Raw genomic sequence first — 25,573 nt, forward strand, 5'->3', positions numbered from 1 at the left:
AAAACTTGGAAGTCCAGAAAAAAGTAAAAATAAAATTTGTTCTAGAAAGTAGAATGGAAGAATTCTAGGGAGAATGCTTGAAAACTATGTTTTTGACATCAAGTTCAAATTAAGTTAGCCATGTACTTGTGTTTGCACATGCTTTAAAATTTTCAAAGGTTTCTTTGTCTACTCTTGCTCCTTGGCTCCACTACTATTTGAATAAAGTTATCTGTTTAACTGTACAATGAAAAACTCCGGTATAATACTGGAAAGTATTTTTTAAGTGGCTAAAAAAGCAAGTATCCCAAAAAACAGAACAAATAATAAATTTTCAAAGAATAAATATCATCTGCCTACATGGGAGGTATACAATACTACACTGTGGTACTAAGAAGAGTTAGGTATCATTATGTGGGACTATTGCTATATAAACAATTGGTAAGTCTCTTAAACTTTCAGGGCCGCAAGCAACTTTCTAAGACTCTAAGTTATAGATCAATATATAAGCTTTTTACTGCAGCAACTGTTTTGTCCCTATAACAATTCACTAAAAACTTGTTGAAGTGAATGAATCATATTAGTTTAAGGAATTTTCACACTAGGAGTTCCTCATAATAATAAAATCACAGGTCTGACCAAAAAAAGAAAGAAAGAAAGAAATAGGATAGTAGTCATATCAAAATTAAAGAATTCAAGAATCTTATCACTCCAAAAAGGTTGGGAATCACTGATTTAAACTTATTAAAGATATGTATCTCTTGGACATTCAGAGAAATATATACCAATCTAATAATGTTTTTCCTCTGTAATTATATTTCATCATATCATTCAGGTCTTTATGTTTGTCTAAAATAATCAGATAATTAAAAGAAATACATTTATTTGATTTGAATATTGAGATATTTGCTTCAACAACTCCAATGTAAACTCTCCCAAAAATAAACCACATGGGCCTTTATGGTTAAGTGAATATACTATCTGATGAATCTCCTACTTCTAGTCATTTTTCCTTTTCAATAGAATATGAAATGAGTCATGGTTTTGATGAGTTTCTAATTCCAAAGGAATCAGTCAATATGATCCAAGTCATGGAAAATGCTATGAAAGATAACTCATTTCTGCTCCACACTGTCCACATGCATATGCTATGTAATTATTTAGAAAATTTTTGAGAGGCCAACATTCAAACAGAAATTAGCAAAAACAAAAATAATAAATTACCAGTATATGTGTGTACATTTTCCAAGGAAACTTCCAAGTAAGTTTGATTCCAGTGGCTCTACTCATTTATATGTGTTGGTAAGTACACATTCTAGCAGGCCCAAATGGAAAGCCTTTTTTAATGTAGGTATCTGGTGTCAGTCTTGGATTTTTCTTATCCGAGGAATAGTCTAGCTAACGTGAAAAAAATACTCAGCTTCAAAAGGTCAGCTACAAGGGGATGATTTTATTTTATTTATTATCATTGTTATTGTTGTTTTTTGTAATAGCCAATCATGAATAAAGTCTAAGGTATGACAGGATTGTGATATATATAGAGGGCATATCCAAAACCAATTTTAAAAAATGTAATGTGTGTGCCTAGTCATTTAATTGGGGAAAATAAATTAAGTTTCAGCAAATATCTACAGAGTAAGAACTTATAGGTAATCCACAAACTTTTATTTAAAGAAAAAACTGTAATTAAAAAAGTTATATTCCGCCTAAAAAATAGAAATAATTCAACTTAGTTATAAGTTACATATGCTTTATTTCTTTGACAAAAACCAAACCATTAGAAATCTCTAGAAACTATGTATGTCTTTTTTATATTATCATATTCTCACAATGGTCTCTGAGCTACCATTCTGGTGTTCGTTTCTTCCCTTGAATTCTACTGAATTACTTTTTTCTATGTTCTTTACGTCAGATATAACTAACTCATCTAAAATATCCACATTTGACTGGTCTCATTACAGAAAAATCTAGCCAGTCTGCCTTCTTAAACCTGCCTGCTACACAGGATTGTCAATCATTACCCACTTTTAAAATCTTCATACTTGAAGAATTCTGTCTCAGAATACTTAGATATATCCTTTATTTGTTTATTTATGGTCTATCAAATCAAATACCTGTCAAAAAATGTTGCAACATTAGGTTCTGACATGATTAAAGAAGATATTATGGCTTGTCCTGTCGCTGGCAAAATGCTAATCCAATTGACTGTGACAGATTTGGTCTATTGGGTTAGAATCTCTTCTAATATCTCCCAAGTTCCATGTTGTCTCAGTCATTTGACTATTGCATTTTTTAAAAGCCCTCTTTAATTACATATTCAATCAACAGAGCATATTATTTGTTAAGAAACCATTTTAGATTATGGGGCAAATGTATAACTGGTTTGTTCTTGAACATGATCTCTAGTACTTTTTCATTCTTTTTCTTTTTAAAGAAATATATATATGAAAGAAATTCAGAGACAAATTCATTAGTGATCACAGAGGCTAAATATCACCGAGTCTTTAATATATGAAATATTTTTAAGTGAATATAAACTATTTTCAGTATGTTACTTTTTATCCTTTTTTTTTCTTTCTGAGTCCATTTAGAATCTCATCATAGAATTTTACTCAGAAAATAGATTTCATTGAGTAATTCTCATGTCCTCTTTTAAGTAATTCTGAACTTCAAGTTGAAAAACAAAAGGGCAATGGATGGTTGGGCAAGAAAAATCTATAATCTAGATGTTCATTTCCTACTTGGTAGGAAAAGATGCATAGAGAGGAAGGACAGCACATCTCTAAACCTCTGAAAAAATAAAGCATGAAAATTTACATTTAAGAAAACAGATAAATTGCAAGATTATTCATGCTCAAAAATATTATTCACTTTACAAAAGGACTTTCTGTGGGGTTAATTTAAATAATGACTTTCCCTAAATTATGATTTGATTTACAGTAACATCTATCACAATTAACATAGAACTAATTATAGATAATATTTTCAGACAAGTATCTCAACAATTTAACTTGATCTGTGTCAATTTGTATGAATGCCCTGGTGTCCTGCCCCCAAATTGAAAAGTCAGCTTTTTCTTGTACAATTGAATTTTTAGCAAAAAAGTGTATCCAGATTAGAAAATAGGCAAGCAAGGTCTTCAATGCTTTAAAATTTTACTTTCATTACTCATATCCTACATCATATTCATTGTTCTAGGAGCAAGGATATCTAAACTGAAATGTATCCATCTTGAATCTACATCTGCAATACAGAAGATAAAATCCTCTTTTTCAACAGTAACAAAAAACCCTTCTGGGCTCTGTCTTATAGATTACAAAATGATAAAAATAACTTTATTTTCCTCAAGTGGGATTAATAATGAGTACGAAACTTCTTCAGTTGCACTGAAGGACATTGTTGAATGTCTACTGACATCCTCTGTAATAATTGGCTTTACTTACTCTTTCTAAAAGGGGAATAAAGGAGACCAGCTATATAAATAACTATTAAACTAGTCTGTATGATTTTTATTGATGCTTTTGGACATGATAATCCATTCACCTATGTGTTCAAACTGGAACAGTGGCTTGAAATTTTATGCTACGGTGTTATTGCAAGTTGACATGGCCTTTTGACTTGCATTTTCCTGGATATTGAATTTAAGAGAGCAAAAACTACCAACAAAATGGAAACAGAGGAGTAATCTTTGCCTGGCTAATATATGCCATAAGCTAGAAACTAAGACAGCATTCCCTATCATAAACTTCTGTAACTTTTTGTTTTTATTAATGCTTGAATCCATTGAATTCTTTGAAATGGAGCTACTCAATTGTCTTTCAAATGAAATTTTGAAATGTTGTTATGTAATCCAATGGACTTCTGTTGTTTCTGAAGTTTTAATGTACTCCTGCTTTATAAAGCAGACTTTGGATGAACTGGAATCTCTATTTAAATCCCAACTCCTCTCAGTACAAGTCATTTATAAAGATTTGTAAAATAGTCCATTTCCTTCCTTCTGTTACTTAGTCAAAGTAAGCCCCCTTTTGGACTAAAGTAGTGAGACTTAGTTGGGAACGAAACTGTGTAGTAATACTTCTAACTTTTCATTATAGGCCAAATAGGGGTTTGATTCAAATAAGAGAAGCCCCTAATAATAATGGAGTTTTACTTCTTTGTCTAAGATGATTGGCCCATTCTCATTAACTTAATTTCACAGCTTGAATATTCTCTACTTTGCTGCATGGCATAAAAAGTCTAGCCATTAAATGTTTAAAGTGCAACAATTTGAAAAAAATTAATCTTTCCACAAAAATCTTAAATGGTAAATTAACTTTTCCATTGAAGATGCTATTATGTTTTATATGCTGTCAACCCCTAAATTTTTAGTATATATCATTTTATAAGGACCCCAAATGAAATGTGATATCATTTCAAATGAAATTATCAGGCTGTCAATTTTAACAACAGCATTTCTCTATTATTTATTACTGTATAAAAGAAATATAAGCCTAGATTGTATAAAACAGCAGTTAACATTAATGGAAATCAACTTAAACCTAATCTATTTTTATCAGTTAAAATCTTGACTTAAGGAAGCAAAAGTGGAATGTGTAACTTATTTTGGGATGTTCATTTCCTCAGCATATATTTTCTCCCATAAGGTCTAAAATCACAGTTATTGAGAGAACAAAGGGCATATTTGCTTTAAGTTATATATCTTAGTGATCCAAAGATTAGGACTCATCCTTAGCAGAAATGCTGATTGTCTAGATCCTCAGCTACCTCTCAAAGAATATTTTCCCCCAAGAAAAGAGTCTACTTGACAGGCACATGGATTTGCCAGGATATTCTCCTCTGATTCCAAGACTTGTTTCAATTAAGTTCAGTTACTAAAGAACTGCTAAAGGAGTGTTGGACTTAGACATACCTTACCAACTAAAAGTTAACTCAGTCATATCTATTCAGACATAATAGCACTAAGGAAAAAACTAATCATTTCTGAGTTGTACCTTTTCTTGTAAGAGATGATTAGCTAGATTTTATATCTATATATCTCTATAGATATAGATATAGATATATAGTCTAGCTGATTTTATATATACACTTATACACCTTTAGAAGCATATCTATATACTGCTAGAGAACCCATATGAAAAATTTACCTGATCTATATTTCATATGGGATTAGTTATGAGGAAAACTAGTGAGTGATATAATTCCCCCAAACAGTATGTTAAAAGTTGTTTGGTATTCACTAATGGATTATGTCCCTATAAGGTTTCAAAACGTGTGTAGCATATATCTTAAGCAAAGGAAGAACAAGCATGTATTTATTTTTAAGGTCCCAACTAGCTCAATGATTATCCAACTATTAATGGAACAGATTTATCATCAATTCTTGAAGAAAACTAGCATAATCTACATTTTAGGGAGGTTGCCATGTGTATATATGCTTCAAGTGTGATATGTCCATATTTATTAGGATATTTCATTGTGAATATTATTGTGATCTCCTTACAGGACTAGTGTAAAGTCTATTTGCCTTTCAGGTAAGAAAATGTATGTTTGGAAAACATGTACACATATACATTTACCCAGATATTGCTGGCAAAATTCATTATGCAGGAAACTTTTCTTTGCTCAAATACACAACAACAATCAAGTCATAAAACACAGAACCAATAGCCAATCAATAATAAAAAAAAATAAGCCTGCCTTTGGGCTTAATTCAAGCAAGCCATTCATTGAGCTAATGTGATGGACCTGTCAAACCCACTACAGCATTACAAACATTCTAGCAACATCAAGTGAACATGCAATGACAAATGAATACAATACACCCCTTCGCCATGCTCTGATTGGCTGTCTCACAAAAATCTAATTTGATAGCTTTGCCAGTTTTCCTTAAATCACATCTGAGATACATAAGAAGGTACTGTTTGCTTGGGTGAGATTTGTTACCTATCAAATACTTATTATATTCCAAGGAAAAGATGTTTGTATAGACCCCTTAAGTTCTTTCACAAACTCTAAAATTTTATTATGCCAACTAGTTGTCTGTTATATATTAATCTCTGCCCAAATAAGACATCTTAATTCTTGCAAATTGTCAGAGCCATTAAGAATGCCCAAAGTCAACATCATGTGATCTTTTAACTAAAGACTATTGCAGAGAATCCATGAGGTGCTTGTCTCAAGAGCCTTTTGAATAGTTCCAATAAAATTGTAATTCAATTTCTTCAAAGGCCCAGAATCTTTAATTTGATGAGAACTTGGTGCTGATAAAAGGTAAAATTTTGCCACAGTGGGAAACGATAATCTTCAGCACTGATCTCTCCCTCTCAAAAAGTCACTGAAGTAATGTATGATTACAGAGTAAATGCCAGATTTAATTTGTTAATAGTTCACATGATGGCATATGTCTGTCTTTATTCTATTACTAACCATTAAATATTATCAAAGCCTTCTTCATTCCTGCACTTCTCTAATGTTAAAAGAATTTTTTTGTTTCTTTAGAATTTTCTCTCCCACCCCACTTGAGACTTTCTCTTAGTTACTTGACATTACTGATGTCCTTATGTCTTGCTGGACAAAGGTACCAATACACAGAGTGCCCCAAAAGTTTTAGTGCAGCTTTAGGTTGTAAAAGACTTTTAAAACACCTTGTACAAGTAACAAGAGAAAATTCTAGAAGAGATGTTGCTGAATAACTCTATGTGCTGAATTTAAATTCATGTATTATTTTCTTAGTCTCACATTCCCCCCCCCATAAATATCTTGTCCAAATACATCTTCCTTTCCTTATTTCCTTCCTAAGGATTGTCTGTAACAAAATGTACCCTTGCAATTTGTCATACATATATACACTTTACAAACCACACCATAAATAGTATATTAAGAATTATCTTTTCATGGCAATTTAGGGTACCATACGTTGCATTTGCCTTGATGTTATATTTACATGTGCTGTAAGTATTATGTTAAAAAATAAGTTAAATCGGGATTTATACTCAATATCAAACGCAATCAATTAGACCAAATGTGCAAGACCTACCTATAATTTGACCATCAAAAAAGGATTGTTAACGCAGATAAGAGAATATTCCCGTAGTTTTCTGAACTAGAACTGTTGCACTAAAGTAGGAATTACATATTCAAGTTTTACCAAAATTGAGGGCGATTGCCCAGTGATATGTGTGGGCGATAAAAATATCTAAACCAAATAAGAAACTCCTTAACACATAAATTCACAAATACCTGTCCTGTATAAAACTTCAATGAAAACTTTAATTTGTTAGGAGGTAAATGCATTTTGAGGCATCCAAATTGTCAAATAATTCCATAAAAGAAAAACATTACATTATTTATTTTAAAATGTTTAAGAAGCTGTCATAGAAGAAAGCATTAAATTATAGATTTATAGTTAAACCTTATTCAAGTGGGGGGGAGATGAGATCAAATATACACTTATTCTGAGAACATGGATAAAAACTCACAGAAATACAGTGAAGATTCATAATTATACAGAAGACTGAAATTGCCATTGTAATTACACACAATGTGAGTATTTGAAAATTTAGCATACTAGATATATTATCATAAGTTATCTAGGATTTTAGTGCATTACTAATGATTGATAACATGTGAATTTTCTGTGTATAGACTATAATCTCACTGAATCTTTTCATTTATATAACTATCTTGAGGTCATCAGTTTCACCATCATCTTTATGAGCCTTGCTAACCCTGTCTGTCTTCTCATCCAGCATCAAAAAATACTGAAGACAGAAATATATATATATAGAGAGAGATATATATAATTTTGATATTTTATCTTTGATAAATGATTGTTTTTTGGTTTTATTCATTTAGAACTGCATCCAGATAGCAATCTGGTTTCTTTGGAGTTCTCCTATAACCTCGAAAACTTCTTGAGGGGTAGGGAGGGGAAAGAAGGAAAAAAAGTCCAAACCAATAATGCTCTTTGTTCCAAGAGATAGTGAGATCTGAACTGTAGCTCCCTAAATGACCTTTAAAAAAAGTTTACTTTTATGATTGCTAAAATATAGCTTTTAAAGTTTAGGAATTTATCTGGCTTTATAAGATCACACAAGAATACTGTAGCTGCAACATGCTAACAACAGACCTTTGTGAAAATGGAATGAAAACTACTGATTAAGCACGCCACTGTTAACCTTATGGAGGAACTGAGAGACGACAGGCCAGGCATATAGAGCAGTGCCTGCTGCTGCTGTTACTGGTTCAAGAGTCATATAAAGTAACTGCTTACCTGTCTGATAGATACAGCATGCCTCAGCCACACATGCAATTTTTTTATTTATTCATGAAACATTGTTTAATTAAAAAAAAAGTCATTACCAGAAGAAGCACTTTTTATGGCAACTAAGCATGCAGAGCATTTTTAACATTCACAATGTGTTCTCAGAAAATGGCATCGACGAATTGCATTTAATTGAAATACAGTTTTCCAGGGGACCTGTTGTTATGGCAATGGAGACAAAAAATATTACTGACTTCCTACTTATGCACTGCTCTGCTGACCCTAAATTAACTCCTAAATCTATCTTCCCTTCATTCACCCCTTCTTTCTCTCTCTCTCTCTCTCTCTCTCTCTCTCTCTCTCTCTCCCCCCCCCTTTTGTCCACCTCTGTCCTTTTCTCTCCTCTCCTTCCCTCTTCCCTTCTTTTCTTTCTCTTCTTCTTTCCCACCCCTGCTCTGTCTCTATCTACCCACTCCCTCTTTTCCTCCCTATTTGTCCCTCTCCCCCACCTCTCCTCCCATCTGCCTCTCTCTTTCACTCACATCCACACCCACACACTCTTGCTGTATTTTGACACTACTTCTAAGGCAGTCTAACTTTAGGTAAATTCTGACCAGTTCTTGCACTAACCAAGGTCTGGGTATGACCAAAATCAGTTTATTTTTTAAAATATTACATATGCCCCCTCTTCACACCTCACATCATTCCCTTCCCCTACCCCAAACTGAGAGCTGAGTCCTCTTGTATGACTCCAAATTTAAAATATATAGTGAAGGAAATCTTTGACCTGATGCAAAAGAGGAAGGACTGGAAAGTAAATCACTCCCTAAATGACTACCTTCCATTTTCTGCCTCAGAATTAGTCGAATTACTATGACTATCAAGTCTTGTTATGTGACCTTTGACAAGACACTTAACTATTCCAGACCTAAATTTCCTCATCTGGAAAATATGCAGCTCAGACAAAATGATCTTGAAGGTACTTTCCAATTCTGAGTCCATGAATCCATAAAATAATGTTGGTGGTGGGTTTTAAGGTAATGTGTATATGTTTCTGTGATATGTCCTTGTGTGTTTGTGTATGGAGAGATCTGGAGAGTATGTTAAGGGGCACAGATCATCTCTGTCTCATGAGTTATGACAGAGACCTAGGATTTATCTGGCTAAAGCATTCATACTTCTCTTTTATAGCTCTATAAGAACCAGTATCCATACAACTGAACTTTCTGTGTTTTCTCTATTACTCATGCAGTTTTGCGAAAATTGAGGTATAATATTTTTCCCATCAACTTCATAAATGTACAAGTCCTTATAAATAATAATAGAGGACTTACCTGTCACTGTAGGCAGCCGCAGTGGCGGTGGCGGGTTGGGCATACCGGTAGGCAGCATAACCACCCTAAAAAAACAACAAGTTTGACTTGAGGAATATGAAACAATCAAAAGCATTATTAGCTGACAGACACTGAAGCAATGCTCAAAGGACTATTACACAAAAACTATCATTCTAACTACAAGGTTAATTTAAACTAAATACAAAGAAAGGTATAAGTAATAATCACACTGAACAGTTAAAAAGTTTAGTATCAACCCCATTTGCATGTCAAGATTTAAGCTTTAAATCTAACTGAATATTGTTTGGAAACAAATTTTCTACTGAACTTTCATTTTGTATGCATTTTGTAAGAATGTTAATTATCCTTATATATGAATATTAATAATGTTTAGTCAACATTTCTCAACGTTTAGAGGGAAAGATTTTTTTTGAAATTAATATTTTCAGCCAATGATACACAACATGACATATCACTATGATTCAGCCAGTGTATTTGTTTTACATTGAAAAAGTGATAAAGTCTTCTAATTTGTAAATAAAATCATTATTGTGAAGGAATGTGAAAATAATTAACATTCACTTGTATGTAACAGTAATTGCAGCTGTTCAATTAAGCAGAGAGGACAAGTGAATGTACGTGTTTGAAAGGAACTGTGTGCAATGATGCATTGATTTATCAAACTGTGAAAACAGCAGAGCTCCTTGCTCAATAGACCATGGTGATACATCAACCATTTCCAAATGATCTTAGCACAATTAACAAATGGGTTCCAGTCTCCACTGATAACAAAGACCACTCAGATTCTAATGATAATTCATCATCCCATATTCTCTAGAAATGTGGGCTGTGGCCCATACCTAACAATTCAACTCACTGCTGGGAGGACATATTTCTCCCTACCAATTAGCCATTGGCCAGGTCATGGCACTTAGTTCAGAATGATTATGATACTAAGTCAAATTAGCAGGTGTTCAATGGGAACTGCTTCTGGCTCTTCTTACTATACCAAGTTGGGGACAGCTTAAAGAAATGAGAGATGAAGGGGGCAGGAAGATGGAAACTGTTCTCAATAAAATCCTATTTCAGGATATGTTAGTTCAACTTGGTTGGCAACCAAATTCTAAATGAGAGTGTAGTGGTGATTGCTCTATACTGACACCATCTTTGAAGCCTCTCAAAGGTGAACCAAGACAATCTTCAAATTTTATGATAAATGGTTTGTTTTTTCAAGCAACTTTCCCTTCTTGCCCTCAGCCCAGGTTTTTATTTGGGTCAATTTATATTTTTTGTCTGCCAAATATTTAGCACATTATTTATTAACAATCTTGGAAGAATTCCTTTTTCTGGGAAATTGTCCCCTCAAGTTATTTTCGACATCTCTAAAGTTATCTCTTTAAGTTATTTTTGACAGGGGACTATTGGGACTTTGGGATAAAGATACCTTCAGTAAAAAAAGAAAGGAAGGAAGGAAGGAAGGAAGGAAGGAAGGAAGGAAGGAAGGAAGGAAGGAAGGAAGGAAGGAAGGAAGGAAGGAAGGAAAAAAAAGAAAGGAAAAAAAAGGAAGATTAAAAGAAAAGGTCCAAGAGACCATTGTGTGACTAAAATGATTTGCTTTACAATCAGAGATTAGTAAGTGGAATAAAGTTAATTGATTAGTTTATTCTAGGTATGATCCAAATATAAAGCCAAATTACTTCTCGTACTGGTAAAAAGTCACATTTTCTACCAAATCTCAACTTACATGACAGAGATGCAGAAATTTAGAGTCTTTTTGATGTCTACCTTATGCTGTTTCTCAGCTTTTATATTGTACAATCAAGGATGACTAAATTCATAAGCAAATGTTTTGAAAATCAAGTTAGGACAAGAATTGTCTGGTTGGTTTCTCAGAGGCATTAACAATGAGATATATTTGAGGATGTGAACTTCTAAAATAGCTTCTAAAATATATTTTTTGGTAAAATTCTTCCACCAGCATCCTCGTGTCTCAGAAATCGTGATTCAGTGAGTATTCAGTAAGTATTTTTATGGTCCCACATCTCTCCAATAATACTTATTATGTATCTTTTCTTTCTAAGTTGGTAGAGATATGAGTCAATTACAGTGACAAAAATGGGAGTGGTAGAAATTAGTATCTTGAAAATGCCTGAAAATAGTTCACATGGTCTCTGTTGGCTTATTCAGACTATATACAACATCTGTGCTATTACATTTGTGGTCCTTTTGTCCAATGAATGTAGCCCTTTGGAAATTTTTAATGGAGTCCTTCATCTACTTTTATTTAATGGATATGATCAGACTAGGAGGAAACATTTCTGTCTCTCCATATGATGGAACAATACACTGAAGCCTTTGTTTCTTACAAGTCTATTCAAAGAATCTCTCATTCATGAGTCAAGGTAACAATTTATAAAAGTCCTAAAGAAACAATGTGTCTAAAATAGCAGAAGTAAATTTTGGTCTCCACAATATATCTGATAATTGAAACATACAATAAAGGGTAGAGGGGAAACATCAAGTGGCTAGAAACCTTAATGCCTGCATTTTGAGAAATTTTTTTCTTTCAATTTTTTTCTATGAAATTCCTATTAAGAGCATGACATATTTGTGCATTAACTCAGTGTACATGTGCACATACTGTAAAATGATCAAAAAAATTACAAATTACTTTAATTTGCTTCTCTAACAGGTGACTCTAATCAGTTTTATTGCCTCATATTTTGTAGCTCACTGAGCATAACTAGAGCTCTTTCAAGGTTCCATAGAATTGCCTAGCAAGGAGAGCTCCTAACTACCCTGTGGCCAGGCTGCTTTCATATAGAATAGGTTGCTTAAAATAAATGACATCCTTTGACAATTGTGGAGAGGGTTTTTATTTACTGATTTATTTTTGTTTGGTTTTGGTTTTTGCTATTATTCCAATATAGGAAAACAATAGAATGTAGAAGGCAGGATTTAATTTTGCATTGTTGCTTATATTTATTTCTCAGATGCTGTTAAAGAAAATAAAAGGTTCTATGTACATCTCAATTTAGCTATTTTACAAATATTGAGAGTCAAATTCCTCCATTTTTCTTTGGAGTAACTAATTGCTGTAGGAAGACCACTAGAAGCCTATTTGGAAAGTTAATTCCATAATACTTTAGTAAAGTTGTATCAAACTCAAAAAAAATTTGGCTTTCTGTGGCCACATATTGACTTAGAAAATCACAAGTTAACATTATCAATGATGTATTGTAGTTTTATTTGTTTTGTTAAATCTTTAACATTACATTTTTACCTGGATTATTTGGAATTGAGACAAAGAAAATCTGAGTCCATTCTATAGGTGGCCATCACATCCTGAAAACTACAGTGGGTTCACTGGAAGCATTCTGTATTAAAAATTCAGTTGGACTTCATTTTTGTACCTTAGGGGCTTTAGCGATAATGTGCTCCTTTATATGGCTCAAATAGCTATATATCAATTTATAATCTAAATGTGCTGGGGAGATCTTAGTATTTAAAAGTACTCTTAAGTGAATATTTTTATGAAGTGAAATACAGCTCTGCTAAAATATCTGTTTAATAATTTGAGGTTTCACATTCTGGGTTTTCTTAAGTTGGATAGGCAAGAGATGCAGAGAAGAAGGAGAAGAAAGGGACAGCTGCCAAAACCATATAACCATTTAAGAATATGGCATGTTTTTGTATGACTTGGTCCAAGTTTTTAAAATTAATATTTTCCCTAGAGCTTTATAAATTCCTATGGTGACAAATGAATTTATTTATTTAAGGGTTTTTAACCTTAATTATCATCAATTTTTAGTGAAAGTGGTCAACAATTCACAGGGAAACTAATTTGAGTTGTTATTAAACAGACTATTAGAAATTTCTACTTTCACTTTCTTTACTCCCAGTTTTTTTTTTTCTGGTTTCATTGAATTTCAAAATGACAATGGCCAAAAACTTTGCATTCTCAGACAAACACTTACAGTTTCACTGCCTCATTTGCCTTTGTAAGACTAATAAATTCACCAACTCAGGAAATATTTTCAATATGATAAAAAATATAGGGAAAATTGGAGCAGTGGATAGGCTCAGGTTAGAATGACACAGATAGTGTTTGGCTTTACTGCATTAAAATAAAAGAAAGTTATCCTAACACTGAGGCTCAGTTTAGGTTATTGATTTAACTATGTGGATTGAATTCAGATAACTGACAAAAACCCAATTCAGCATAACAACCAAATTTGTCCCTTGGATTGTTGAGTTGCCTCAATGAGGTTATCAAATTAACCCCTGTTTTAGCACTGGGCAAATATGGCAAACATGGCTTCAAGCTAAGCCCTTTTAGGCTAAAAACAATTGATGTGACCTTCTGTTTTAATGATCCATTCTCATTGGTGTGTAGATTACTAATAGATTATCTACCTCGTGTTGATTAGTATCAGTTGTGAAACCAGGTGAAGTGACTGTAGTGTCTGGTCTATGGTTTGGATCGTTATATCTATGGTCTAAGTATTAGAAGATATATGTAAATTTTTAGATATTCATTTTTCTATAATTAATAAAGATAAAAACTGGAAAATGTAGTTGCCTAGATCCTTCCTCTTTTGCCTGTATGAAAAAAGCCCCCCACCCCATAGTTTGCTTGTTAGTAGGATTTCACAGCAAATCCACAGTCAAAGTGATGAGTTTTTCCATCAGTTGAGACTTCATACCTGCAGTAATTTATTGCCATACACAGGCTCTTGATACACTACTCTATAAGGAAACAGAAATGTAATGTTTTCAATGCAAAAACTGAAATAAATAAAAACGCTTAAGTCAGACAAAATCCCAGAGCAATTCATTTACAAGTTTGCTTCTACCAATATATAGATCAACCTATATATAGCTATACATACATAGCAAATAAGTGTGATCACACCAAATTCCAAGACACAAAAAAATTTCCTGAATCTTAGTTGTGATTTTTATGTGAATTCCAAATTCATAAGAAGGAAAAATAATGCAAAACACATAAAATAGAATGGCTGTATACAGTATGGATATGCTTTTTAAGAAAAAGAAATGGTAATTTCATGGCTTCTGATTCCTCAATACATATTTAAACAGGTCATAATAACTACTCATTTGTAAGAATCATATTCATGTCTTTAGTTGTATATAAGACCCTCTGAGAATTTTAGATTGTAGCTAATTACTGTGAATAAAGTAATACAATTTTGGTGAGGTCCAAATTTGTGCAAATAATGCCCTGAAGTAGTGGCATGTATTCAAATTCTCACTATACAAAGCTGTAATTATGTAAAATATAGCTGTTTGTTCTAGCTGAATAGAAATATGAAGTTCAAATTTGAATACTACTACCATTTAAAGGAATTCATTTAATCACATTAATTGAGATCTCACTGTAATGTACTAGTACAATCATATTTGAATATATTTTCACAAATTGAAATTGTTAAAAGACCAAGGAAGTTTTGCTCATTTGATTCAACCTGAAAACTAAGAACGTAATGAAATAAAAAAGTTACTATCCCACTTTGTTATTTTGAGTTCTTTTTTATAAAGGACATTAAATGGTATCCTTTTATAGTAAAAGAGAACACACTTGCAATAGGTGTTTTGTTTAGACATCTTTCACATATTTACTAGCTTCCCTTTTTGATTTCTATGAATAGTGGTACAGAATGGGGGTAGAGGTGAAGGGAAACCTTTTGGACAGAAAAAATGGTTTTTTTTTTTTTTTCACATAGCAGGAGACGTTTCACTTCAAATCCTCAAAGGTCTAATGCAAATACCTAATTGTAAGCACCTTACAGAGCCTTGTCTTTAAAAAAAATATTCTTTTGTGTTTTGGATTTCTCTCAAATTTAATTTTGTTAAGTGAACAACCCTCTTGCTTATATTGAAGTCAATGAATTAGTGAGCTTTGCATTTAAGAGGTATTTATTGATTCTCTTATATTTTTCCCTTTCCCCCAAATTAAGGAAATTCTGCCTTGTTCTATTCCTTAAATGTTTCAGGTACAGATACTATGGGTCTCTACAAAACACATCTTTTGTGTAAGATTCTTGAGAGTAATAGCACATTACATATTTATATTATCCTCCTCAGGCCAAGTGTCTAATACAGTACTTCATGCAAAACAAATGTTCAGACAATACATTGAATATAATAGAATGGATTTATGGTAAGGTCTAAGGTCGGGAAATTAGAACTTTGGGTACTTATTAGAGTCATCTTTGTCTCTTCCCTGTGTTCTATGTCCCTTACTATATCAATTAGGTCCCTAGCACTCCTTGGTTTTCAGATCAAAGGAAGAAAGGCATTAATTCATTTTTTTTAATGGTAATGAGCACTGTTATCAACCTGGAGCCTTGATGTGATTTTAACACATTATGTATTTCAAACTTCCTTTCTTTACAAATGAGGAAACTTGGTAAAGATTGGTAAAGTGATTTCCCTAGATAATGTAATTAGTAAGAAGAAGAGTCAGCATTTGAACCAGATGTTTTGATTCCATATCCAACATTTATTTCACTATATCACATCAACCTGAAGTTATGAGTGTTAATATGATTTTACATATTTTTATTATTAATCTATTGTATTTTCTTTACATGCTATGGTTAATAATGTTCTAGAACCTCAGTATAGTATTATTTGCTATATGGTGATGTTAATGAGTTGTTTCAGTGGTATTCAACTCTTTGGGATCCCATTTGTGATTTTCTTAGCAAAAACATTGAAGTGGTTTGGCATTTCCTTCTCCAGTTCATTGTGCAGAGGAAGAAACTGAGGCAGACAGGCTTAAGTGACTTGCTCAGGCTCACAAAGCTAGTAAGCATCTAAGCCTGGACTTGAACTAAGGTCTTTCCTGACTCCAGGCACAATGTTCTAATGCCTTATAATGTAGTGCTTCTGAAAAACAATATAGATTAGCTGTGATTTAAGAGGATTTAATTGCTACAGAACCAAACAGAAATCTATTATGATGTATAAGGAGGGTCTATAATATGGGCTCCTAAGAAAAATGTGGGCATGAAGCTTCCCCTTGCGTTATCCACAATTTATCAGATCTAGTAATTCAGTGCTTGCTTTCAGAAGTCATGCTGTTTCAAGGTTCAAGCAACAAAGAAATTCATATTAAGGTCAAAAACCAGTTTTTGCTCTACTTATACCCACTTCATCCATCCAATAGCAAATTGTAATGCCTTCTACTTTCTAAAGAAAATTGAATAATAGTCTCACAGTGACACCTTCATGATTCCATCAAACTGTTACTTTTACATAGATCATCATTTTGCCCAATGCCTCTTTCTTCCTTTGTCTTTCTTTCTCCTCCTTTGTTTCTCCTTATCCTAGCTTTGTTTTATTGTTATCACTAATAACGCATGCTCCAAATGAACAATCTTCTTAAAGAAATTCCTCTAGAATGTTTAATACTAGATCCTTCTCAACTCTACTTTCTTTCACTTTTTAATCAGTAAACTATTTTGAACACTGGGAAAATCTTTTTTTTTTATTTTTCCCTTTAAAATTCATTTATCTCATCTCGCTCCAATATGATCCAGGCAAATCAACTAGAATTCTGACTTACTACTCTAATATTTGACAATCCTATGGTTTTCCATATATGCCAATCTTGCCAAATATCTTACTATATATCTCAAAGAAATTTATTCCTATGAATATAGCCACTTCTGCTTATGGACAGATTCTTTTTTTCCCTCCTGGTCTATAAAGAATCAATGAGCCAAAAGATAAAAATGAAAAAAAGAGAAAAGCATTCTTTTAGGGCATTTTGAAGTATCAGGATTTATTGTAAAAATTAATTGACTTAGAATAAAGATTTATACCAATGTTTAGAACACTGTGCATGGAGTCAGGAAAGACCTTAGTTCAAGTCCAGGCTTAGATGCTTACCAGCTTTGTGAGCCTGAGCAAGTCACTTAAGCCTGTCTGCCTCAGTTTCTTCCTCTGCACAATGAACTGGAGAAGGAAATGCCAAACGACTTCAGTGTTTTTGTTAAGAAAATCACAAATGGGATCCCAAAGAGTTGAATACCACTGAAACAACTCATTAACACCACCATACAGCACATATTATGTCAAATAACGTCCCATAAATATGATGGCTTCAAATGGTTAAGTTTAGCTGCATGGTGGAGGGAAGAAGAGGGAAACAACTCAAAACTAAAACAAACCTAAAAAAAAAAAACCTTATAGAGACTTGCTCTTAAAGACTGTATAATTTACACCTTAACATCAACCACCAAAGTTGTTGATTACTGGACTAGCTGAAGGTATAAATCACTGTGTAGGAAATTTCATAGGGAAGGTGGCAGAAGAGCTGAGTGAACAAAGTTCTAGTTTTGGGAGGAAAACTTGGATTCAAGTCTATCTATAATAGTTATTCGCTATCTTATTTATGGCAAGTCATTTGACTTTTTGGAATCTAAATCTCCCTATATGTAAAATAGGAACAATAATACTTGTGGTATTTATCTCATGGAGTTGTGCTACAACTCAAATAATCAAGGTAAAAGGTTTTTCAAATCCTAAAGTATGAATGTTAATTATTATAATGGGAAATATCTAAATCTAAAAAGTATAATGAAAAATCTGAGCTAAGGCAACTTTTTTTGTTTTTGTTTTTAAAAATTATTTATTTTAATATGCATTACTTTATGAATCATGTTGGGAGAGAAAAATCAGAGCAAAAGGGAAAAACTATGGGAGAGATTAAAAAAAAAACAGGAAAAAAAGAAATGAACGTAGCACGTGTTGATTTACATTCAGTCTCCTTAGCTTCTTTTCTGGAGGCAGATGGCATTTTCTGTCCAAAATTTATTGGGATTGCTTTGAATCAATGAACCACTGAGAAGAATCAAGTCTGTCATATTTCATCATTGCACATTCTTTCTGTTATCGTACACAATGTATTTATGGTTCTGTTTGTTTCACTCAGCATCAGTTTGTATAAATATTTCTAGGGCTTTCTAACATCAACTTGTTTATCATTTTTATAGAACATTAATATTCCATCATCTTCATATACTCCAACTTATTCAGTCATTTCCCCAATTGATGAGCATCTACTTATTTTCCAAGTCTTTGTTATCACAAAAAGAGCAGCTACAAACATTTTTGTACCTGTGGGTCTTTTCCCCTCCTTTAAGATTTCCTTGGGTGAGCTGAGATTACTCTTATACACTATTCATCAAAATATCTCCAAACCTTGAATAAGGCAATAATAATAATGAAAGCTTTGACTCATTTCTAACAGGACAGAATCTTAAGAATAGGAAGGCACTGGAGAGGCAAGTATACCTTTTATAATTTTATAACTTCAAAGCCTATCACGAGAGTCCATTACTTTCAGAGACAGCCCTTTCTATTGTTGAATAGCCTTAATTTATAGAATTATAAGATTTAGGAAGGAACTAAATGACCATCCATTTTCTGTCATGGAAATTCACTTTATGATGAAGAAATTGAGGTCCAAGAGTTTCTCTAATAACTAGTTCTGATGAAGTCCTGAATAATGTGTTGGATCAAAAGAAACTAAAGAATTGATCCCTGAGGCAGGTAGAGAGATCAATTTAATCTCATGGTCCTATCCACTGGGGAGGTTGTCCAGTTGGAAACCCAAGTTATGTCAAACTCCTGAGACCCATCCTCTCTAGGGGTCTCTAGCAGTCTTACCTTACCATGCCCTGTCAGAAATCCCAGTCATGTCCCCGAGATTAAATTTTCCCTATAAAATCTTCTCATGGGCCAATCCATGGGCTTGCTGCCTTCCTTTGGGCCAGTCCACAGAGCATTCTGTCTCGTGGTATCTTTTTCCTTCCCCTTCCTCCAAGCCATGTGGCTTCTCCCCTAACTTCATTATGCTTCCCAAACCCACTTCTTCTCCTTACAGCTAACTAACTCTTTTAAGGTGCTAAGTCCTTTTCAGGATTTAGCCTGCCAGCTAAGGACTATCCCCAAACTCATGGGGGTGCTCCTTTTCTACTGGATAATTGTGAATTCCACTAAGAAACTTATCTTTCATATGTTCTTCCAACTCTATTTCAAGTTTACCATTCCTAGTGTCTATTGTATCTCTTCCTTTTATCTGTAATCTCTTACCTAAATAAAATCTACCTTTTGCCAAAGAAAATGGTCATTGTGAATTCCTAGAATGACCAAATCTAATTCTGGGACCTACTATCATCTGCGTCACCCACATACATCCAGTTCCAAGTTCTTCCTTTTACTGACTAGAAATCAGACTCTCTAATCATCACATTTTTAACCTAATTTTTTCCTTGAAGTCAGACAACTCTATCATCTCAATGCTACAAACTTGGTTGCCTTTGGAACAGAAAGCCTTATAAAAATGAATTTTGATAACTATCTTTGCAAATAGTATTTGGAAAAATACTGTTTAAAAAAAGATAATATTCTCTTAGAAGCATCCTCCTTTTATAAACAGACAATTTTCAGATGAAGAAATTTCATTTCTAAATGCTCTATGTCACTATTGATTAGAGAAATACAAATTAAGACAATTCTGAGGTACCACTTCATACCTCTCAGATTGGCTAAGATGACAGGAAAAGATGATAAATGTTGGAGGGGATGTGGGAAACGTGGGACACTAATGCATTATTTGTGGAACTGTGTACTGATTCAACCATTCTGGAGAGCAATTTGGAATTGTGTCCAAAGGGTTATTAAACTGTGTTTATCCTTTGATCTAGCAGAGTCTGAATTCCAAAGGGATCATAAAAAAGGGAAAAGGGACCCACATGTGCAAAAGTGTTTGTAGCAGACTTTTTATAGAGATAAGGCATTGGAAATTTAATGGATACCCATCAGTTAAGGAATGGTTGAATAAGTTAAATTAAATGAATGTAATGGGATATTATTGTTTGATAAAAAGTGACAATCAGGCTGATTTCAGAAAACCTGGAAAGACTTACATGAATTGATACTAAGTGAAGTGTAGAACCAACAGAACATTGTACATAGCAACAACAAGATTATGTGATGATCAACTCTGATGATCAAGTCTGATGGACTCTTCAATAATGAGATGGTTCAAAGTAATTACAGTAGACTTGTGATGGAAAGAATCATCCGCATTCAGAGAAAGAATGGTGGAGACTGAGTGTGGATTAAAACATAGTATTTTCACCTTTTGTTGTTGTTTGTTCCCTTTTTTTTTCTTTCTGGTGTTTTTTTTTCCCCCTTTTGATCTGATTTTTTCTCATGCAACATGATGAATATGGAAATATGTTTAGAAAACTTGACCTATGTTATATATTGCTTCCTTTCTCGGGAGGGGAAAGGAGGAGAAGGAGGGAGAAAAATCTGGAAAGCAAGATTTTGCAAAGATGAATGTTGGAAACTATCTTTGCATATATTTGGAAAAATAAAAAGCTATTATAAAAAAGAAACAAAAGAAAAGATGTTAATAAAGATTAAACTTTTTTATGAAAAAAAAAAATCCCTCTTCTTAAAGAGTCCATAGGCTTTATATATTTGCCAAAGGAGTCCATTATATTAATAAAGTTAAGAACATATGATTTAGGTGAAATAACAACAAACGTATTTAAGTCTTCATTAAAGCAGAGAAAACACTTGTCTAGAGGATCAAATCTTTGCATTTTGGAGCCAGAGATTTAATTAATTATAATTATTTATAACATAATATGATTATATTATATTATTAATAGATAATAAATATATAAGATTATATTATAAGATTACAATTTAATTAATTCAACATATTCATTTTATAAATGATGAAACTGAGGCTAATGGCAAAATTAATTAGAAGCAGAAATAGGGCAGGTTTCAAATTCCCTGACTCCCAGTTCAATTTTTCTTCAATCAAATAGAAAGAAGACTTTAGTGTAGAAAAGAATAATTCCCACTCAATTCTTTTTTTCAAATCAACAAAGAAGCTATTCTCAGCCCCCTAAAGAGAAATGGGATGAATCCAGATATCAATATACATATTTTCTAGGATATAAACTAAGTGATTTTTACAAGGTGTTATCTTAGAAAAACAATTTCCCCATATGGTTTCTAGACTTTTCAAAAAATATGAATATCCCATATTCTCATGGGAAAGAACATTGAAAGATATTGGTAACCAAGGACTTTTTTGATTGCTGTTCTTCCTTTTAAGAAGGTCTTCTTGAGACAAAAATCTCACCCCTAAATTTTAATTGTAGTCAGCTAGTTATAACAAGAGGTGAATTGATTCTAAGAAAAGTAAGTTTCTATGTTTAATAAAAATATAATTTTCCTTTAAAATTCTAGGATCAGAGAATGTTAAATCTGGAATAGACATTTGTGATCACCAAATGCAACTCTCTCTTTAATCCAGTGATGATGATGAGACCCAGGTAAGTGTATAGAACATTAAACAGGAACTTGAATAAGTAGCTTAAATCCATCCCTTCTCTTTCCGTTGTCATACACAGAGTTAGGGCTTGTTTGCATATCTAAAAAACATATTATATTTCCTTCTGTCTTACCCTATCTCTTGGCATGTACCTATGAGTTTGTTCTTGACTAGTCCCTCTCCAATTCCTCCCTTATTCTCCAGACCTTGCCTTTGCTGCCTTCCCCTTCTTCCCTCCAACTTTAAAGGTTGGCTTCATTCAGAACACATTGCTTAATCATATATGATTCAACCTTCCTTAATCATTTTGCTTTAGCCCATCAGCTATTTCGCAAAATAAAACGAATCTTTTGTGGCTGTGATAAATGTCTATCTTGTTAGTTCTTTACAAGTGAACCACTCTCCCAAAATTACTTCTTCACAATGACTTGCTCAAGATCACAAATGCAGTTAAAATACTGATATGTATTTTAACTGATATGATCTGGGGTTTGTAAAGAAAAAGCAGTTATGTTGACCTAGTGAACTGTTTTTATAATTCAAAAATTATATGGGCACCTTAAAAAGGAAAGAATCAATGAAGGTGGAATGATTTCATTATTTATATGAAGTTCTAAAAACATTCATATTATAATAAATATTTTAGAATTTTACTTAGGATTAAGTAAAAAGTACAGTGTTCTTTCTTCCATTAAAATATCCTTTCTCAGAACTGTTTCCATGTATCTAGTTTATTATTATAAACTATAAAGTATATATAGAGAGAAAATAGAAATTGAGATTTAAGATTTGAAATGTTTTATGATAAGAATTTAGTATCATTTCCTACTAGTCTCCCTGTTAGATGACAGTGGCTTTTTACTGTTGCTTCACATAACTAATAAAAGGTTTATTCTGACAAATACAAGTGGAAACAGAACCATGAAAATATCTTTTAACTGCAAATGAGTAACCAAAATCACATGTGTGGTCCTAGTATTATTCTAATGGCATATAAGAAGCAAAACTAAACAACTTTGGAGAGCACTTTTTTTATAGAGGAGGGAGGAGGAGATGTCAATTTTTCAAAAGAATGTTTTCTTAAGTCTGTATTCATTCTGAAAATGACAGAAAAGTTCATTCAACTATAAGAAACAACAATAGTTATAATGAGCAGAGAGATTTTTCAAATTGAAAGATAGTCCTTTCAATTTTTTTCTGACAGGTCAGGAAAAGGAAATAGAAAAAACAAAAAACAAACAAATAAACAAAAATCAAAAAACAAAATATACCCCAGAGTAAAGCTACATAGCAAACTTGTAAAAAGAATGACTCCTGGAATGTACAAGGACAGCATGCACATTAATGAATACTTACATAAATGTCTGCACCATAAAATCCATCCTGGTAAACAACACTGCAAGGATGCACACACAAAGAAAAACATCCATATTAGTGCATTTCCACATGCAAACACACCAACCCCTGAACTGGTGAGGTTATTCTTGTTAAAGAATGAAAAAAGTTATAAAGGGGACAGTGTTCACATTGCTTAAGGAGGTTGGGCAGAATATTAATAGCTCTAGCTGGGGAAAATCAAATTTGATTTTGTTTTAGCCAAGTATCAAGGAATGGTGGTGTACTCTCTATTAAATTGCTGAGTTTTTAAGAATGGAAATGTAGAAATGCATAAATTCTAAATTTAGAAGCTGTTGAGTTATAACAAATGAAGCCTAGACAAATACTACTTTTGAAAGCTAGTTTTGCATTTAGTCAAGTTTCAAATTTTCTACTTAATATATAAAATGTTAGCAAATAAGTACTCTGAAACTGTAGTTTATTTGGTTATGTTTATGTAATGGGATACAGCTGAATGATTTGTCTTTTAAAATGCAGAATTCTTTTTCAAAATATGAAACTAAAGTAAACCCTGGAATTTCCCTTTAGCCTCTAGATATCATATGCATTTTTCTTATATATACATTTCATTCATCCTAAACTGTACAATATAAATTTAAACCACTACCTTCAAACTCTAAATCTCTCTCTGATTCGTGACAATTAACCTGCAGCCTCTTAGAACTATTTCAAATATTACAGAACAAACCCAATACATAAATTACTTTCCACAAAACTACCTTTACAGAATCACAATCTCTAGGAGAAAAGGAATAGAAAAAAAAATGGCCACAATGTTTTCAAATATTCTTAGTCTAGTTCAAGCCAAGCATCCCAATATCTTGGAATCAAATGGAAATTTTACAAGTTAGGGAATCTATTTGATTCACTTTTTATGTGGCTTTTTCAAATGATTCCTGATGCTGACAGGATATGTATATGTTAAATTTATTAAAGGAGAAAGTATTTAAACAGAAAATCAGCACTTGTTCATTAAAATGCCTTTCTGGATTTCACCATCGAAGCTAGTTTTACCTCCAAACCACTAGTTTGTTAAACATAAATCATTTTATAAAACATGTGAATGCCTCTGTATATGATTTGGTCTAGAATTTGAAATGTATGTTCAAAGAAGACTATTCAAAGGTGATAGACTAAAGATTGAAGTAACCTCTTTAACAATGTAGAAGTTATCAATGTTTACTTAGCAGGTGACTAGACATGGCTTTCTACTGTTTTTGTTTCTATTTTTATTTTATAAAAATAACATTCAGGATCCTATATGAGAAGCATCTTAAATTCCTAATCCAACATACTGAAATAGAAAATATTGTGAACTATTATCTTGATTCTCTTTAAGTAATTCAAACGGACATAGTTCTTGTCCTTGAAACAAGCTCTAAGGGGCCTAAAAATTGACATGGTGCAACAGAACAAATCATACAGAGGTCTTTGAAACTTAGAGATATAGTTAGATTTCAAAACTTCAAATATTTCTGTTCTAATTTGTCTTATTCCACTTCCTGTTAGGGAACATTTGGGGATGTAGTGGGGGTGGGGAAGAAGATAGAGAAAAATATTATGAAAACATTTCATTCTTGATAATTGTGATTGATGATAATCACAGGTTTGATAAGCATTGCATTGGGAGGTTATACTAAATTACTCCTAAATCATCTCTAAGAATGTACTTGGTGTTCCAGCCCAGCTGGTCTACATGTTATTTTTTAAATTTTCCTTTTTTTTTTTTCTCTTGCCTCCATGACTGCACACAGATTTTTCTCTGTGCTTAGAATATTTTCTCATTTAATTTCCCTGTCTTAGAATCTGTACCTTTACAACTCAGCTTAAGAATCATCTTCCCAGGGAAGTCTTTCTTAATTCCCCTAGTTGCTAATATTCTGTCACTCTCAAAAAATATTGTATTTATTTCTTTGTTTAAATATTGTATTTCTCCAGGAGAAAACAAGTTTCTTGAGGGAAAGTATGTTTTTGTTTTTATTGTCTTTGAATCCCCAACACTTAGTATAATGAAGGCATTTATTATGTGCCTGTTGAATTGGGTTCAATAGATTGTATATGAAAAGAAACTAAAGTACTCTCAGCAGAATCATGGTCTACTTTTCCAGAGAGATAAAGTAGAAGATCTAGGTATAATCCCAGCTATGCTACATGATAGTCAGTTGACTTTAGTCATACCTTCACCTCTTTAGGCCTCAGATT

At 32.7% G+C, this 25,573-nt stretch overlaps 1 protein-coding gene across 43 annotated transcripts in view; it reads right to left on the bottom strand.

Moving 5' to 3' along the window:
• Positions 1-25,573, bottom strand: part of RBFOX1 (RNA binding fox-1 homolog 1) — a 1,699,751-nt gene that overhangs the window by 27,481 nt on the left and 1,646,697 nt on the right. For 29 of the 43 annotated variants that reach the window (XM_051963923.1, XM_051963792.1, XM_051963836.1 and 26 more), the window contains 2 exons: positions 14,283-14,325; positions 9,577-9,641 (listed from right to left, as the gene is read on the bottom strand). In XM_051963923.1, the coding sequence (XP_051819883.1) occupies positions 9,577-9,641; positions 14,283-14,325 (108 nt within the window). Of the gene's footprint in view, positions 1-9,576; positions 9,642-14,282; positions 14,326-23,329; positions 23,370-25,573 lie in introns of all 43 variants that reach the window. The other 14 variants (XM_051964083.1, XM_051964074.1, XM_051964056.1 and 11 more) reach the window with 2 other exon arrangements.

The sequence above is a fragment of the Antechinus flavipes genome, chromosome 1, assembly GCF_016432865.1.
Source record: "Antechinus flavipes isolate AdamAnt ecotype Samford, QLD, Australia chromosome 1, AdamAnt_v2, whole genome shotgun sequence".
Lineage (NCBI taxonomy): Eukaryota > Metazoa > Chordata > Mammalia > Dasyuromorphia > Dasyuridae > Antechinus > Antechinus flavipes.